The 19,274-nt window shown below is 40.4% G+C and overlaps 1 protein-coding gene across 2 annotated transcripts in view; it reads right to left on the bottom strand.

Annotated features, from left to right (window-relative positions):
* Positions 1–19,274, bottom strand: part of IleRS (Isoleucyl-tRNA synthetase) — a 270,753-nt gene that overhangs the window by 162,460 nt on the left and 89,019 nt on the right. For both annotated transcript variants that reach the window (XM_067150874.2, XM_067150873.2), the window contains exon 5: positions 5,846–6,163. In XM_067150874.2, the coding sequence (XP_067006975.2) occupies positions 5,846–6,163 (318 nt within the window). The remainder of the gene's footprint in view (positions 1–5,845; positions 6,164–19,274) is intronic.

The raw sequence follows: 19,274 nt of genomic DNA, 5'->3' as shown, positions 1-19,274 counted from the left end.
TGTGAGAGAGCAGCATTTATATTTATGCTACGAAGGAAGACCGTTTAATGAACTGGCCTGTTCTGTGTGTGGCCCTTGAGGTAGGGGATTCACCTAGTTTGCACCCGGCAATAAAACGCCTAAAAGTTTTAGCTCGCCGGCTCGCAAGCAGGGGGTTAATCCCAGTGAAACTCACAGATCATCCTCTGGTTTTCTCCACATACTTACTTTGCATTCTTCAGTTCTATTCTATTCTGGTGTCTTTCGTTGCATTTTATTTTATTAGTTTCTATTTATTTCTTCTACCACATTCATCCCTGATTTGTCTGATGTCCTCTCTGTTACTTTACACACACACACACGCGCGCGCGCGCACAGTGATAGAACATCTTAATTGGAGCTTAATGTTGTCCAAGTCCAACAGTAAAGCATTCTTAAATTCAAACCTCATTACTGTAGAACTCTTCCTTATGAGCAGGTGAGATTTTCTTCTGAAGACGCGGAGTGAAGTTCTCTATGAAACGTATAGAGTGTCACCTTGTTTTCTTGATATGGCATAAGCCCAAAAGCCCATATCCTGTCTACAAATACAGGCTGTGTAAGCATCAATGTTAACCTATACTAGTTTTAATTTGTGTGTATTTTTTGCTTTTTGTGCTTTCAAATCTAGTCTTTGTCGGCATTAAATGTTGCAAGGTAATTAGTGTAGTTCAACTGTAGGAGACAGGGAGGCTCATTCCCGACTCAGGCGCTTTTCTTCCCGCGCAACATCAGCTCATGCTGGTGTCATATGGAGGGCTCCTGTCGGCAGCAGTGGCAGTGAACGATAAGGAACTCTCTTTCATATTGCGATATGCAAAGTCTTAAAATATTTTCCTTATTTTGTCGATTGTTGCGTTAAACACGAATGATTCTAAATATGGATTGTGAGAATGGCTGCGCAGTTATTTTCTACGGAAAAGCCTGGTGCAGGTCTGTAGGCGACCTGCACGTCTGTGAGGATCAGGGCCCTACCTAAGATGAATTCAATGTTCAGCGTTGAAGACTTCACTAACATCCAACCCCGAGCAATAGGAATTAACTTACGAAAGTAAAAATCCCCGTCCCAGCCGGGAATTGAACCCGAAAACCTCTTGGACCATTTGGCCATGGAGCCGACACAGCTTGGGTGATAAAGGTGAAATGTTTGCGTTGCTACGGGAAGTGCCTCACGACTGGTTATCAATCTTCTTTTTTTTTTTTTTTTTGCTTTACGTCGCACCGACACAGATAGGTCTTATGGCGACGATGGGATAGGAAAGAGCTAGGAGTGGGAAGGAAGCGGCCGTGGCCTTAATTAAGGTACAGCCCCAGCATTTGCCTGGTGTGAAAATGGGAAACCACGGAAAACCATTTTCAGGGCTGCCGACAGTGGGGTTCGAACCTACTATCTCCCGAATACTGGATACTGGCTGCACTTAAGCGACTGCAGCTATCGAGCTCGGTCAATCATTTCTAAGGGAGTCCTTAGCCTACTCATCCAGCCAAAGAATGGTGTCAAAAATTATGCAGTTTGAGGTACTGTTTGGCAGTTTTCACGAGCTTTATATTTATAAATGTGAAGGAGCGATGCAGATTTTAACTTCTAAAATTAAATCAAAATTTCCTGAACTTGTTTCTGTATCACAATAAGGACTTTCATTACAATACGTAACCTAAAAAAAAAAACAACCCTCAAATAGATGCTATGAAGAAGCATTCAGCGAAGAACAGTCTACTTTGGGTAGCTTCAGCTTCTTCAACAACTTACTAAGTCATCAAAACGTGAGTTCTAAGTATAATTAAACGAACAACTATTACAATATTTCTATGCATGTACAGTCAGCTTTTAAGATGTAATTACTCAAGAGTTTCTTATATTATTCATCTATAGTATCATGTGATTAATTGCAAGAGGTATGTAGAGTACCATTTTATTTTAATAAGGGCACCTTTTAATTATTTGTTAAAAATTGAACTTATTTTTCTTAATTATTGATGTTTATGCTACATGCAGGCAAATGCAAGCACGCACTCCTCGCCCTCCAGTCTACGTCAAGCGCAGTCGACCAATGAGAGTGATGTGAGCGGGAATGGCCTACCTAACATACTCTACCTATTCTGTGTAGGAGATTTACCCTATATGTCTGTCAAAATGAGAATGGATTACGGGTGAATCCTTAATATAACTGTTATATATGTTTGTGTGATAAAAAATCAATTAAAGGAATACAGGTGGCAGTTTACAATCAAAGGATGAGAGTATTAATTACAGCAAAGGTTAAGAGCAAAGAAGGTAATGCTGATTACTTTAAACTACAGTTCATTATAGCGTGACAAGTTAAATAAAAGTACTAAACAGATGGGTAACATGTTTTAGTAACCACTAAATTAATTAACCTACTATTAATGTAACCATGTTTTAATTTAGGCCTTGTCTGTGACTGTGAATCAATTCGTAGTGAAATAGTTTTATTATGTTGTAATCCACAACGCATTTCAGAACTTATACTCTATTGTCAGGTGGTGAAATGGTGACCATTTAATTGTTTCTCTATTTGATACACAATTGTTTTCAAAGAAGAGTAGGGGCTATGTGCATTATAAATTTTTTATCATATCTATGCTGGATCAACCAGGCCTTATGTTTGTCTCCATCTCAAAATTATACAGTTGCGACTAAAGCTTAATGTTGTTTTTAAATATTCATTTTCAATTTTAATTTCAACTGAGTATTTACAATTATTTACAAGTTAATTTGTACTTGAGTTTTCCATTCGACACAGAATTTTACTCATAATCATAATCCACACTATGGCACACACTCCTGCTCCTTAACAGGCCTCTCGTGGTGTACCGTTCTTCTAGAGTAGTTCACAGGCACAGAACTCGTGACAGACTCCTAATTCACTCGTGACTGATTTAACACAGACTTTCAACTGTCTCGTAACTCACTTGCAGCAACTCAAGACTGGCTCACTTGTCACTGAATAGCAACCGTCTCGTGACTCAACTAAGACCAATTCGATCAAGACCTCTCCGAGCTCCCAGAGTTGCACTATTCATATACACCCATGGAAGAGTCTTGCAGCTTCTGTTTCCAGATCATTCTGGATTCCTCCTTCATTGTTAATCAACCACCAACTTCTTCTATGAGCTTCCTTTTCACGGTGCTATTGTTTCGCTCTGTTGGACTGCACACACTGCCACAGCTCCGCCAGGATTGCTGCTTCTCACCAGCGACAATAGAAATGATGATCCTTTTGGTTTATGACATCATGAATGTCCAACACTGATGAGTAAATAAGTTAGAGATACTTGGCTAGTAGCGTGTAGCACCCTCTTTCACCCTGACGATGACAGCGACATGGCGTGGCATGGACTCCACAAGACATCGAAGGTGTTGTGGAGCTGTTCTAATCCATGACCAATCCACAATCTCCCATAATGAATGGAGATTGGTTGGAGTAGGGTCCAGGGTGAGCAGGTTCCTCTCAATAACAACAGGATTGAGGTCAGGTGATCTTTGGGACTAGGCAAGCATCCTCATATCTGAGGAGTTTTTATTAAACCAATCGGATACTATTTGGGAGCAATGGGCCAGAGCACTGTCTTGCTACAGGAAAAGGTTTCCTGCAGGGTGCTGGAGGTGAACAAGTGGACATGAACTGAGAGCAGGTTCCCGTAACGTTCACCGCCGAGGGACATTGGCAGATACACCAAGGGGTCCCATTTCATTCCGTCTGAACAGACCTCACATAAGGATACCACCACCACCACCAGCTGAACTGCAACTTACTAGCAAGAAGGACCCACTGTCTCATGTGCCGCGTGATGCACTCGTACCCTGTCATTGTGCACCAACTGGTTCTTGGACTCATCAGTCCGGGTGACCTTTGCCCATGTCAGTCATCACTGTGCCTTGTCACGTGTGGAAAGCAGAGGTACCCCTACGGAGTGGTGGATTCCACACCCAATTGCGAGGACCACTTCCTGGGTAGGGCTGCCTCCAAAGAGGGTCCTTACCTGCTACCTTAATTTTTTTCTTTTATTGTTAACTACTCTTTTATTCTACTGACTGTGTAATCTTTGTTAACGTGTATTTTTCATTTGAATTAAATATATGATTTTACTTCTATGTCAGTGCCTTATTCATTTTTATAGCCCCCTCTGTGGATCAGTAGTAGTGCATTGGCCTCCAGATCCCCAGATAGCGGGTTCAAACCTGCTGAGGTAGTCGGATTTTGAAGGGCAGAAAAAAGTCTATTTGACACTGCATGTTGAAAAATGTCGATATGCAAAAGTTCTCTAGTGACACATTTGGTGTTTACCCAATAAAATGAATTAAAAACTCAGCTAGAGATACCGCCCAAGAGGTATTCGGTTTACTCTGCCATCTAGTACGCCTACAGTAAAATGGAACGTCGAAACTGACGAGCAAGCAGCCAGATGGCATCGAATTAAAATGCTTGCACATGGTAGCTGAGACTATACAATTATTGTCGTTGTTTGTTATTATTATTATTATTATTATTATTATTATTATTATTATAAAATTTTATACGATTACCAGAAAACAGGATTTTACGAAAACTAGTTGATGAGAAATCTGGGAAAGAAGACAGAGGGCATTTGATCAAAGAAATTCAAGAGTATCTCCAAACAGTTACACTTGAAATTACAGATGCAGAGAACAAGAATAAAATTACCACCCTTCTTAAGAATCATAAATTTTCAACTGAAATTATGCACAGAAGGCCTGTAAAGATTTCAGGCGAATTAAGAACACTGCGATCAGAACGAATTAAGAAGTATTGGGCAGATAAGAAGATTCAAACAGTACAACCTTCAAAGAAAAAGTGTACATGGAAGACTCAAGTGGACCAATGTGGCCAATAAAGTTAATAATAATAATAATAATAATAATAATAATAATAATAATAATAATAATAAAATGTTATTACACTTTATTTCTAATCATTTTAGAGGAAAATAAGGAATTACAAATTAGATCCACTTATTATTTTAAATTCATAATAATTTTCCCTATCATTATCATTTCTGTAATCGTAGTCAGTGGGTTATTTTAAATTTTAATATATTATTTTGTCTCATCTCGTACCATTAGGGTTTGATGACCTACAACAGGCATCCTCATCGAACTATGGAGTGAAGCTGGCAAAAGAATGTGGAATGAGTATGTAAACTTTGTATTTCTTCATGTTATTTAGGGGAACTCTATTATCACAAGGAGGTGATTTATATGAAGTACCACATTTTCAATGGAAAGTTCAACAGCTATTTTTAAAAACTGTAAATACATTTTGTTTGTCTGTTTGTTAAAGTCAAACTGAGGTACTCCATAACACCTTGTTTTACATTATTCAAAAGTGCACTATTAAATTACAAAATTAAGCATTTGTAACTTTATTTTTCAATCAACTCCCACAGTAGAAAAGCACTGAAAAATCCAGACAAGGCATTTTACACTTTTTATTACACATTCAACACACCAAATTATTTTAAGATACAATCACCAACTAAACTGCGACTCATTCATTTTAAAAATTCTCTGAATTTATTCTGCACTTCAAAAGCTTCAGCTGGAACTAAGTTGCTCTTCCTTGATGGGGTAGCTCTTGAAACTACGTCTCCGTAGTCCAAGGGTTCAGCCCCTCCATATTTTTTTTTTTTGCTAGGGGCTCATCTCCACTATACTGCATCGTGTTGCAATTATACAAAAACTACCTCATCAATGATGAGTATAATAATTAGTAATCTTAATATAATGAACCAAGGTGAATGAATGGTCAATAAATTACAAGAAGTCATATTAACCAACACTTACCTCTCACTGTTACGTAGTCAAGGTTTGGGTTCACACACAGAGCCAGGTTACTTGGCAAGGTCCATGGGGTGGTGGTCCAGGCCAGTAGAGCAACCTCACTGTCCTCTGTTAGTGGGAAGCTTACGACAATGGCAGGATCCACGACCTCTTTATAGTTCTGTCCAGACTCAAAATTAGATAGTGGAGTGTTACAGGCAGTGGAATAGGGCATTACCTTCACTCCACGATACACCAAACCCTTGTTGAATAACTCACGAAAAACCCACCATATAGACTCCATGAACCATGGATAGAGTGTTTTATAATCATTCTGGAAATCTGCATGGAAACAAACATAAAAACAAACAAAAATGTACTGTTATAGCCAGGATTTGTAGACATAAATATGACAGATAAGCAACATATACCCACAGTTGAGTGTAGAGAATAATCTGAAAGAGATCTGTATCATATATTCCCCAGAGAGAGCAAGACTTTCCATTTGAATTGACATGATATAAGAATACCAATGTTGTTGGTCCGTTATTGGACATTATAAATTTTCCAGCTAACTCATTCCTGGTTGCCAGCGTTTCGCCCCAGTGTGCTAAGTTGGGCTCATCAGTTGGTACCTAGCACACCCACCAAGACGCATGCCTAGTGCATACCGTGGAGGCCACTGCGTAGGCTACTTGGAGCCACCGGCAGTGCCAATGCACTACGAGAGACCATGTCTCATTTAAAGAAATTGATGCCTGCCTGGCCATCAGCGTCTTGGTAGGTGTGCTGTTTACCAACTGATGAGCCTAACTTAGCACACTGGGGCAAAACGCTGGCAACCAGGAATGAGCTAGCTGGAAAATTTATAATGTCCAATAATGGACCAACTATACTGGTATTATAAATTTACTCATTCAGAACAAATATTTCAGGTTCCCTATAGGAATCAACATCTTTATCATCATGATATAAGAAGACAAAAACATAGGAGGAGGATTCTCTTTGCAGTATCAATATCAAATTCCACTGGCAAGTGTAATGATTTGAATACCAGCGATATAGCATACTGAATACACAGCTCTAGTTCTATCATCCAAACTGTAGTAACGAAGGCTCTCTTATGCACCTACTTGGTAGTAGAGGGGGACACACAAATCTGAGAGAGGAATCCCATATCACAAGAGAGCCAGGACTAGAACACACCAGATCACAGTTAGACAAAAATTCAAAACCACATGGGGAGCTCCTGCTTCATCTGGAGTAACCCCGGACCATTATGAACTGGTAGAAGCAGAGCACCAATAGTTTCACTTGTAGTGGCAGCCTCTCCCAGAAGTTTAGACATAAGCAGAAAGGCAAAGCACTGAGTAAATAAATTCACTACTTTCTCAAGGTGCTGTAGTGCAGAGGAAACTTCAAAAATGGGAGCATCCTTTCTTAGTTCTCCATGTTATTGTTCCCTGTGTCATATAACACATTTAAGTAATCCCTAATTGTACTAGTAGGTTGACAAAGCTATGAGATAGCATCTTTCAGCCCAGTGCGCTGTCCTTCATGGCCACGAATCTTGGTGTAACGTTCCAATGGGGCACTGTCTGTCCATGCATTCAATTCAATAGTGTACCATTTATTTATTACGCCCCCTTATTATGTGCTGCGACTCATGAAGCTGTTTTTTAAGATTAATATTATTGTATCATATTTGGTGTATTGGAGCCAAACCCTCTTAGATGTTTTCTATATTATGAGTTATTTAAGTTGGGAGTATTGTCTCTCTACCACAACATCCCTGATGAACATGATTTGAAGGAGATATATGTTTTAATTTGCAGCTTTGTGCTGTGCTAGTCTTTTCTCTACGTCACCTGTTTACCGCCTGACTCCGTAGCTACGTGCTTTGCATTCCTCCCTGACCAATCGGGGCCCTTTTTCCCCCCACCTCCCTTGACATCTGGCTCTCCTTGCCTTGCGGAGTGCTGGACGTTGACTTGACTTGGGAGCAGCGAGCTAGCTGGTTGCTAGCGTCAGTAAGAGCAGGCTGGTCCCGCTTGAGTCTCGAACTCATCACCGCACATGCATGGAGGTAAGGTGTTGAAAAGGGAAAGCTTTCACACTTAGCTAGGGGATGAAAGGAGGATATCAAAAACTTCCTTGTGAAGTGAACTGCAGTTCCTTTTAAAATATTTAGAGGGATTTTGAAATTACTTGTCACCTTCTTGGTTTGTTAAATGAAAATGTAAGTTGTAGTATGGCTTACTCACTGTTCTACTGGCCGTTGGCCGAGTAGGTTTTATTCACCCTGCAATTTTACAGAGTCGCAGTGTGCCGGCATTCTGGTTTTAAAATAGAGTATTAATACCAATAACAACCCTATCTGTTGAAGCAAATGCCACAAGGTGACATGTCTGGCTAGGCCCAGTCCTTATACTGTGAAAACTTCAGTACATTCTGGAATTATCTAAGTCATTTAATTGGAATTTCATGTGGTTTTGGGCCTTTGTTTTCAGCCGAGGTTCTTGATCTCGTTAATATTCACATATGTGTTATAAACCTTTTCCAGAACCAACTGGTGCTAGATGATGTTATGAAGATGTCAGAGGCGCATCTCAAGCGTTGAAACTTACTTTCACAAACCTTAGTGTAAAATTTTAATACTGTTTTCGTTGGGCACAAGCCCTGAAATTATGTATTATCATTATAGCTGAAGGCTGTCCTAAGGTCTTGTAAAATTTATGTTCTTTTTCTCAATACTGTACATTGTATTAAGAAAAGGGAAATCCAACAAGGGAATGAGAACTTAAATAAATAAATAAATAAATAAATAAATAATGGTTGTGGGTTCAGATCCCACTGGTGTCTGGTTGGCCATTTTTGTTCTGTACTTGTCTCTTCGACACGTACTAAATGATACCAATATAATGGTCCGTTATGTACGTTACACGACCTAATAGTTGAAAGTCTGTTTCGATTAAATAAATAGGTTATTCCCTTTGATTCTGTGCTCTCATTGACCAGGTCCGGGGCCGTATGCTTTTCTTCCTTCTCCATCCGGGTAGCAGGGTATAAGTTAGTACCAGCTAGTACAAAGTGGTAGCAGAGTGTGTTGAATGGGCCTGGTCTGAGCATTTCTGTGGTCTTAAATTAGTTGGGGGTCGCACTCTCAGGATTCTTTCATTCTGTTTTGTCAAAATTTAGTAACATCATGGCGACTCGAGATGTCCCTTACCCAGGGTCTCTGCGAAAAGAAGAGCTGTTATATGAACTGCTTATCAGAAATTTGGAATCTAAAGGAACAGTTAAGAGCGATGAAAACCCACACAGATTGAACCTAGATAATCCTATTTCTGTCCCTGCATACACTGACAGCAAGGTCGGCATCCTTTATTCGGGAAAACTTAACCGAGATAGTGTCCGTCATGGATTTTCTGGAACCGATATTGCATTGGTTCATCAGTTGAAACGGATTCAAGGTCGTCTGAACCATTGTCTACATCAAATTGAAGATTTGCATACCTTTGAACTTAAAGATGATCTAAAGGATCAAGTTGAGGCGTTACTATCAGAAACCTCGGTTTTGTTAGAAAAGATCGAATCATGGTTGGTGAGAGTCACTGCCAAATCCAAGCATGAAATTCCTCCCACCACTCTTGTAGAAGGTGAGCTGAATAAGGTTGCTGATGGAGTGGAGCTAAATGAGGGGTCAGTCTCTTAAGCCTTGCCCCCATTAAGTGACCATTGTACATCTCAGCAGAAAGACCAGCAGCTGAGTTTGGTGCTCCATAATTTGGGGTTTTCTAGTCTTTCTCACCCCCCTTAAGTTTCATGTTGAAAATTTCTTCCCGTTACTCTGTTGGTTCAGCTAGTGAAGTCATTTCGTTTCTTTGATTTTTGGTTGAATTTCAGGACCAAGCGCTAGTGTTTGAATTGTCGCATGTACAGATATTACAAAATATTTATCCTAATGCTACTGGTGTGCTGGTTGATAAGACAGTTGGGGTGACCGCTGTACAAACTTCATTACACGAATTCCACGCAAATTTGTTGACCTATTTTATTCCTGCTCGCGCTCTTAATTCTTTAGTACAAAAATTTTACTTTAGGGTGCAGTGGTTAGGCGAAAGCTTGTCTGGTTTCATTTTGGACATTAAATTTTATGCCCAGGCGTTTGCTGATTTTTACGGAAGAGCAGATGGTGTCCACGATTGTAGACGGCATTCCCTTTATTGGTTCTATTTGTACTTCGTGGCTCGCCCCCGTAACTTCATCGAACTCAAGGTTATGGTAGTATCTGCCGAGGAAGTTTGGCATGCCTACTCTCTTTGAGAATCTCTCATCAGTTTTAGTTTAATTGCCCGCCCGAATGCTTAAGAGGCGGCCGGAGCTGGAACGGCCGGCCCCCAGCTCAGTAGTTGTTGTAACAGGGGTCAAAAGTTTGTAAGAGTTTTTATTAAAAAATGGAACAAGGTAAAATTATTTTGTTTTTATAGCGTACGGTAGTCTGTGATGCACTTTTCATTAGTGTAAAAGCATTTCAAAAAGAAATGCAAATACAGTTATAAAATGGTAATTAAAATAACAAATCTCCATATACAATTGAGCTCTGAACCGGGGTTTTCCTTAAACTTGTTTTAAGTCAAGATGGTGTTCAAATTAGAAGCAAACTATACCATAAGAAAGTTTATATTTTTCTCTAATCGGCTATTTTAACATACTTTAAAATTAGGGAATCTTTATATATTTAATCATGATTTTAATAAAGCTCTGCTTATTGACTTACGAGTGTTGGCCGAATTCTAGTGTTGGAAGTTCAGCCAGTTTCCGTCAGATGCCGCAGCTATTTAAAGTTAAAAATTTCATTGTTCCGTATTGAAGAATATCGCAATTAAAATTGAAATAATTGATCAGGAGATTCCACCTATTCAATACCAAAGAATAAGAAATGTAGTGAATTACATTCTCATTTAATAATAATTAGAAATGGTACCGGTTTCGACCCTAGTCCAGGTCATCATCAGCCGATTAAGAAATGGAAAACAATGCATAGGATCAGTAGAAGAGGCAATATGAAAAGGAAATGAACAGGGGTAGACACTGTAAAAATTTAGAAGAAGTAAAATACAAGTCATTCAAAAGAAAAACAGTGCGCAATTTTCTTAGCGGCAGCAAGGCACACGCAGCGCGAGGCAAAGTCCCACAATGATTACGAATAGTGGAGAACTGTTCAAAGCCAGTTATTTAAACACTGTCAGGCATAAAGTCACATCACAATATAACACATACGAACGTCCATATTCGTGTAGGAGTTGAAGACTAGCAGATTCATTGAAGTAACTTGCCTGATCCCGGTGATCAGCGTGACACATTCAATATCAGGCACTGTGGTTTCAAACGCCAAAGTAAAATGGAGAATAGCTTGACGATCCAGTTATTTTCCTTGGTCGCAAAGTCTTGTCCTTGAAGAGGGATGATGACAGATAGCTCTTAGATAGCCCGTGCAGGGATGTGGTGAGATCTTCAGCTGCTGTCAGTCGCTTACTCACCCTTGCTTCATAACAAGCGGCAGGGGACACGCTGACACTACTTTCTTACTCGCTAGTTGTGGTATGACCTTTCAATAGCACATTATATTTTTGTCGTGTTTTATTATACCGTGGTACTATGATTAGTGGATTTTTTAATCAATGTGGTTGAGGCTGTGTAGTGTGTTTTTTGTGATGGATTTAACACGGACTAAAAAAAGTTATTGCTGTCTACCAAAAGGAGAAAAAGAAGACTATCGGAGCAGCTACGCAAGTACATCAAAAACAAAAAAGTAAGTTGTAATTCAATATCTTTATTGGGTTATAGTCCAGCAGTCAGGTACTTTCTACCTGGAAAGTATTCCGAAGTTATGATATTTTGATAAGTTGTTAGTGGGTACTCTGTGTAGCAACGTTAAGGTATCGTATAAGCAGAAGCGGGTCCGTTATGATCAGGGCTATCGACCTACCAACTTAGTTGCGGGTGACAAGTTGTATATTAAAAATTTTGTTCCGTCTGGGAAAATAGCTCCACGTTTCCAAAGCCCCTGGACGATTGTTGATTTTCTCACTCCGGTCACGTTGCTGGTGAGAGACCCCTCAGTCTGAGAGAGTTTTCAGAGTTCACCTTTCCCAGGTTAAACCCACTTAAGTGTTGGCCCTTTCGGGAGTCATTCCCTTTCGTTATTATTTGAATTTGTTCAATCTTGTTGGGCTTTCCTTTTCTTGTGGGTAGTTGAATTACCTGTGTGAATTATTTGCATTTTTAATCTTATTTGGAGTTTTGGATTAGTTTTATTTTTGTGAATCCTCCTGGAATCCCCTTTACACCCCCACCACCACCATGCCGCCAGTTGTACCCATCTGGCCCCTCCACTGAATGATTGCCTCGGTTTCTTCTTCTTCTTCTTCTTCTTCTTCTTCTTCTTCTTCTTCTTCTTCTTCTTCTTCTTCCCAACCATATTTTGGTTTGTCGACTTCACCTGCACCCCAAGCTTTGTGGGAGGCCCCCCCCGCTGGAACTGGTTCTCGGCTATCCTTGTCTGCTGGAGCCGAGTCTCATCAGTTTGTTATTGCAAATGTCCAATTAGCGGTTTCTTACCGCTCCGCTTCGTCGGCCTGGAACTCTGCTTAAGCCCTACAATAGTGGTTGTGGTTTCCTTCCCACTTTGTTGCCGAGCTCTACCATCATACTGATATGCTAGCCGCGCTGACTAGTCTTGTCCAGGTTATTTTTATTGGACCTCATCATCCCTTGCTTCGCCTTGTCATCATGTCATCCCGGGAGACGTCTCATTGTGTACTCATACTTCATGGATTTCAACATCGTATTAACTTTAAAATGTTTATGTGTATTAACATGTATTCTCTTTGTGTATTTAAAATGTTGAATGTACACCTGTAAAAAAAAAGGGGGGGAGGGGGAGAATAAAAGGAAGATGCTCTTCTCCTTCCGTGGGAAAGGACATGCTTATATCCCCACATTGGTAGGGGGTTTGGGAGGGGAGATTTATACCATGTATTTATTTCGTCCCCTTATTGTGCTGTGACTCGTGCAGCATTTTTAATGTATCATATTTGGTGTATTGGAGCCAAACCCTCTTAGATGTTTTGTATATTATGTGTTATTTAAGTTGGGAGTATTGTGTCTCTACCACAACATCCTTGATGGACATTATTTGAAGGAGATATATGTTTTAATTTGCGGCCTTGTGCCATGCTAGTCTTTTCTCTACGTCGCCTGTTTGCTGCCTACCTCCATAGCTACGTGCTTTGCATTCCTCCCTGACCAATTGGGGCCCTTTTTCCCCCCACCTCCCTTGACGTCTGGCTCTCCTCGGCTTGCGGAGTGCTGGACGTTGACTTGACGTGGGAGCAGCGAGCTGGCTGGTTGCTAGCGTCAGTAAGAGCGGGCTGGTTCTGCTCGGGTCTCGAAGTCATCACCGCACATGCATGGAGGTGTTGTTGTTGTTGAGTCATCAGTCCATAGACTGGTTTGATGCAGCTCTCCATGCCACCCTATCCTGTGCTAACCTTTCCAATTCTACGTAACTATTGCATCCTATATCTGCTCTAATCTGTTTGTCATATTCATACCTTGGTCTACCCCTACCATTCTTGCCACCTACACTTCCTTCAAAAACTAACTGAACAAGTCCTGGGTGTCTTAAGATGTGTCCTATCATTCTATCTCTTCTTCTCGTCAAATTTAGCCAAATTGATCTCCTCTCACCAATTCGATTCACTATCTCTTCATTCGTGATTCGATCTATCCATCTCACCTTCAGCATTCTTCTGTAACACCACATTTCAAAAGCTTCTATTCTCTTTCTTTCTGAGCTAGTTATCGTCCATGTTTCACTTCCATACAATGCCACGCTCCACACAAAAGTCTTCAAAAACATCTTTCTAATTCTGATATCAATGTTTGAAGTGAGCAAATTTCTTTTCTTAAGAAAGCTCTTCCTTGCTTGTGCTAGTCTGCATTTTATGTCCTCCTTACTTCTGCCATCGTTGGTTATTTTACTACCCAAGTAACAATATTCATCTACTTCCTTTAAGACTTCGTTTCCTAATCTAATATTTCCTACATCACCTGCCTTCGTTCGACTGCACTCCATTACTTTTGTTTTGGACTTATTTATTTTCATCTTGTACTCCTTACCTAAGACTTCATCCATACCATTCAGCAACTTCGAGATCTTCTGCAGTCTCAGATAAAATAACAATATCATCGGCAAATCTCAAGGTTTTGATTTCCTCTCCTTGGACTGTGATTCCCTTTCCAAATTTCTCTTTGATATTTCCTTTACTGCCTGTTCTATGTAAACACTGAAAAGGAGAGGGGACACACTGCAGCCTTGCCTCACTCCTTTCTGGATTGCTGCTTCTTTTTCAAAGCCCTCGATTCTTATCACAGCAGACTGATTTTTATACAGGTTGTAGATAATTCTTCGTTCTCGGTATCTGATCCCTATCATCTTCAGAATCATAAATAGCCTGGTCCAATCAACATTATTGAATGCCTTTTCTAGATCTACGAATGCCATGTACGTGGGCTTTCCTTCTTGATTCGATCTTCTAAGATCAGACGTAAAGTCAGGATTGCTTCACGTGTTCCTACATTTCTTCTGAAGCCAAATTGATCTTCCCCCAACTCAGCTTCAACTTGTTTTTCCATTCTTCTGTAAATAATACGTGTTAAAATTTTGCAGGCATGAGATACTAAACTAATAGTGCAGTAGTTTTCACACCTGTCAGCACCGGCTTTCTTGGGAATAGGTATAACAACATTCTGCCGAAAATCGGATGGGACTTCTCCTGTCTCATACATCTTGCACACTAAATGAAATAACCTTACCATGCTGGTTTCTCCTAAGGCAGTCAGTAATTCAGAGGGAATATCATCAATTCCAGGTGCCTTGTTCCTATTTAGGTCACTCACAGCTGTCAAACTCTGACCTCAAAATTGGGTCTCCCATTTCATCAGCATCAACAGCCTCTTCATGTTCCAGAACGAAATTATCTACATCGTTACCTTGATACAACTGTTGGATATGCTCCTGCCATCTTTCTGCTTTGTCTTCTTTCCCTAGAAGTGGCTTTCCATCTGAGCTCTTAATATTCATGCACCTAGATTTCCTTTCTCCAAAGGTTTCCTTGATTTTCCTGTATGCAGCATCTACCTTTCCCAGGACCATACAGCCTTTGACATCCTTGCACTTCTCCTTCAGCCATTCTTCCTTAGCTACCTTGCACTTTCTATCCACTTCATTCTTTAATCGCCTGTATTCTTTTCTGCCCTCTTCATTTCTAGCATTCTTGTATTTTGGTCGTTCATCAATCAGGTCTAGTATCTCCTGAGTTATCCACTGATTCTTAGTTGATCTTTTCTTCCTTCCTAACATTTCTTCAGCAGCCCTACTGACTTCATTTTTCATGACTCTCCACTCTTCCTCTATTGTATTTCCTTCAGCCTTTTCATTTATTCCTTGTGCAACATGTTCCTTGAAACAATCCATCACACTCTTTTCTTTCAACTTGTCTAGATCCCATCTTTTTGCATTCTTTCCTTTCTTCAATTTCTTCAACTTCAGATGGCATTTCATGACCAACAAGTTGTGGTCAGAGTCCACGTCTGCTCCTGGGAAAGTTTTGCAATCCAACACCTGGTTTCTGAATCTCTGCCTAATCATAATGAAGTCTATTTGATATCTTCCAGTGTCTCCAGGTCTTGTCCACGTATACAGCCGTCGTTTGTGGTGTTTGAACAAAGTATTGGCGAGGACTAAATTATGGTCAGTGCAGAATTCAACCAGCCGACTTCCTCTTTCGTTCCTTTGTCCCAATCCAAATTCTCCTACTGTGCTACCTTCTCTTCCTTGGCCTACCACTGCGTTCCAGTCTCCCATCACAATTAGATTCTCGTCACCTTTGACATATTGTATTAAATCTTCTATCTCCTCATATATTCTTTCAATTTCTTCATCATCCGCTGAACTAGTAGGCATATAGACCTGACCTGCACTATTGTGGTGGGCATTGGTTTGGTGTCTATCTTGGCGACAATAATTCTTTCACTATGCTGGACGTAGTAGCTTATCCGCTGCCCTATTTTCTTATTCATTATTAAACCAACTCCTGCATTACCCGTTTGATTTCGTGTTGATAATTCGGTAGTCGCCTGACCAAAAATCCTGTTCTTTCTGCCAACGTACTTCACTTATACCAACTACATCTAACTTTAGCCTATCCATCTCCCTTTTCAGATTCTCTAACCTACCACAATGATTCAAACTTCTAACATTCCACGCTCCGACTCGCAGAATGTCAGTATCCATCTTCCTGATGATCGCCCCCTCTCGCGTAGTCCCCACTCGGAGATCCGAATGGGGGACTAGTTTACCTCCGGAATATTTTACCTGGGAGGAAGCCATCATCAGTACATCATTCATACAGAGAGAGCTGCATGTCCTCGGGAGGTGGTTACGACTGTAGTTTCCCATTGCTTTCAGCCGTGTAGCAGTATCAACACAGCTAAGCCATGTTGAGTATTATTACAAGGCCGTATCAGTCAATCATCTAGACTGCCGCCCTTGCAACTACCGAAAGGCTGCTACCCCCCTTTCGATGAACCATTCGTTAGTCTGGTCTCTCAACAGATACCCATCCGATATGGTTGCACCTGCGGCTCGGCTATCTGCATCACTGGGACACGCAAGCCTCCCCACCGCGGCAAGGTCACATGGTTCGCAGAGGAGGTAAGGTGTTGAAAAGGGAAAGCTTTCACACTTAGCTAGGGGATGAAAGGAGGATATCAAAAACTTCCTTGTGAAGTGAACTGTAGTTCCTTTTAAAATACTTAGAGGGACTTTGGAAATTAGTTGTAGTATGGCTTACTCACTGTTCAACTTGCCATTGGCCAAGTAGGTTTTATTCACCCTGCAATTTTACAGTCACAGTGTGGTAGCATTCTGGTTTTAAAATAGAGTATTAATATCAACCAATATAAAAGGTCCGTTATTGGACATTAAAAATTTTTCAGCTAACTCATTCCTGGTTGCCAGCTTTTCGCCCCAGTGTGCTAATTTGGGCTCATCAGTTGGTAAATAGCACACCCACCAAGACGCATTGGCTAGTACATACCGGGGAGGCCACTGCGTATGCTACTTTGAGCCACCGGCAGTGCCAATGCACTATGAGACTGTCTCATTACCAAAATTTGATGCCTGCCTGGCCATCAGATGATATAGATGTTGATTCCCATAGCGAACCTAATGAGACAAAATCTCTCGTAGTGCATGGCACTGCCGGTGGCTCCAAGTAGCGTATGCAGTGCCTCCGCGGTATGCACTAGCCATGCATCTTGGTGGGTATGCTATATACCAACTGATGAGCCCAACTTAGCACACTGGGGTGAAATGCTGGCAACCAGAAATGAGTTAGCTGGAAAATGTATAATGTCGAATAACAGACCTTTTACATTGGTATTATAAATTTACTCATTCGGGACAAATATTTCAGGTTCCCTACGGGAATCAACATCTATATCATATTAATATCAACAACAACCTTATCTGTTGAAGCAAATGCCGCAAGTCGATAGGTCTAGCTAGGCCCAGTCCTTATACTGTAAAAACTCGTACTATTCTGGAATTACCCAAGTCATTTAATTGGAATTTCGCATCGTTTTGGGCCTTTGTTTTCGGCCGAGGTTCTTGATCTCATTAACCCCGGCTTGCATAACTATCGAATCAACGGGATGCGCGAGCCTGTTTCCGGCTTACCTAACTGTCGAATCGACGGGGTAATACAGCGTCTTGCTTTATCAATGTTAAAGGGAAGGTAGTACCTTAAAAACTCAACAGATGGCATTACAATCGTTCTTTATATCTGAAAGATGTCTCTTTAGCTGTATTTGAGTCATGTTTAGGGGATTAACCGCATAAATTGAAGATAGCATTGAGCTGATATCAGGGGTATTCAGTGAATAAAGATGAGCATGCGCAAGGCTATTTTACTGAATATTGATTGTGAAGAAGATTGTAATATATCTGAAAGTTCTTCCTGTGAATCTAGCGATGTGATACGTTATCTGTGCTTAGTGAAGTTAGTGATAGAAATACGAGTGAAGAAGCAGATGTAAATATTACGATTGTAAATGTTCCGACATACCGTACGAAAAAACGAAGTTGAAGAGTGGAAATGGAAATCTGCTTGTCCATTGCAAGGTATTCCTACCAAAATACATTCACTGGAATTCCTATGGTAAATCATGTTTTTAAAAATATTGAAATTATGCCTAACCATATTTCTTATAAATTTCTTAGTGATGATTTCTGGCAAAGTGTGAAGGTGAATTTATAGAGCGTAGTTCATATTTTTCACTGTAATATAGCACATTCCACTGAAATGATTATTTTTTAGTATTTCTATGAAAGTTTGATATCATTTGAACCAGCAGTTGCAGAGATATTATCATTTAAGTCTTGCATCGACCTTATAAACACCAGCATTTAAATGGTAATTTAAAGGTCTGGAACTGATGTTTATAAGGTAAGCGGATGGATTAATATTCACGGGATCGTAGATCATGTTACAATTCATACTCAAGTGGGGATATCTTACGTATGTGTTATAAAACTTTTCCAGAACCAACTGGTGCTAGATGATGTTATGTAGGTGTTAGAGGCGCGTCTCAGCGTTGAAACAAACTTTATTGTAAAATTTTAATGCTGGTTTTCCTTGGGCACAAGCCCTGGAATTATGTATTATCTTTACAGCCAAAGGCTGTCTTAGGGTCATGTAAAATTTATGTTCTTTTCCTCAATATTGTACACTGTATTAAGAAAAGGGAAATCCAAGAAGGGAACGAGAACTTCAATAAATATGTTGCTCCCTTTGATTCTGTGCTCTCATTGGCCAGGTCTGGGGCCATACGCTTTTTCTTCCTTCTCTATCCGGGTAGCAGGATTTTCAGAGATACCGAGGTGCTGGAATTTTGTCCCACAGGAGTTCTCTTATGTGCCAATAAATCTACCAACGGAAACATGTTTAATGTACCTTGAATTGCTGTAGATTTTAAAACATCAATGAGTGTTGAAATTTTGTCTTACCAGAACTGTTTATTACACCAAAAGCTGACGACATACAATTGTTGCATTTCAACATTCTCAAAGGCTATCAACCTCAACCAGGATCAAGCCGTAAGCTTGCAATGAGTCCAGTTCTATGGCTGAGTGGTCGAGTCTGTTCTTGGGATTAATTCCCAGACAGGTCATGGGATTTTAACACTAAACGGTTTATTTCCTTGGCTTAAGTACTGGGCTTTTGTGCTGCCCCCAGCATTTCTACAACTCACACAACACACACACTATACTAAGCCTGCACAACTAGCTGATATCAGGCAATGTGGTCCTCACGCTGCCCAG

The sequence above is a fragment of the Anabrus simplex genome, chromosome 7, assembly GCF_040414725.1.
Source record: "Anabrus simplex isolate iqAnaSimp1 chromosome 7, ASM4041472v1, whole genome shotgun sequence".
Lineage (NCBI taxonomy): Eukaryota > Metazoa > Arthropoda > Insecta > Orthoptera > Tettigoniidae > Anabrus > Anabrus simplex.
Note: the sequence above shows the minus strand (reverse complement) of the source record. Positions and strands in the feature narration are given on the sequence as shown.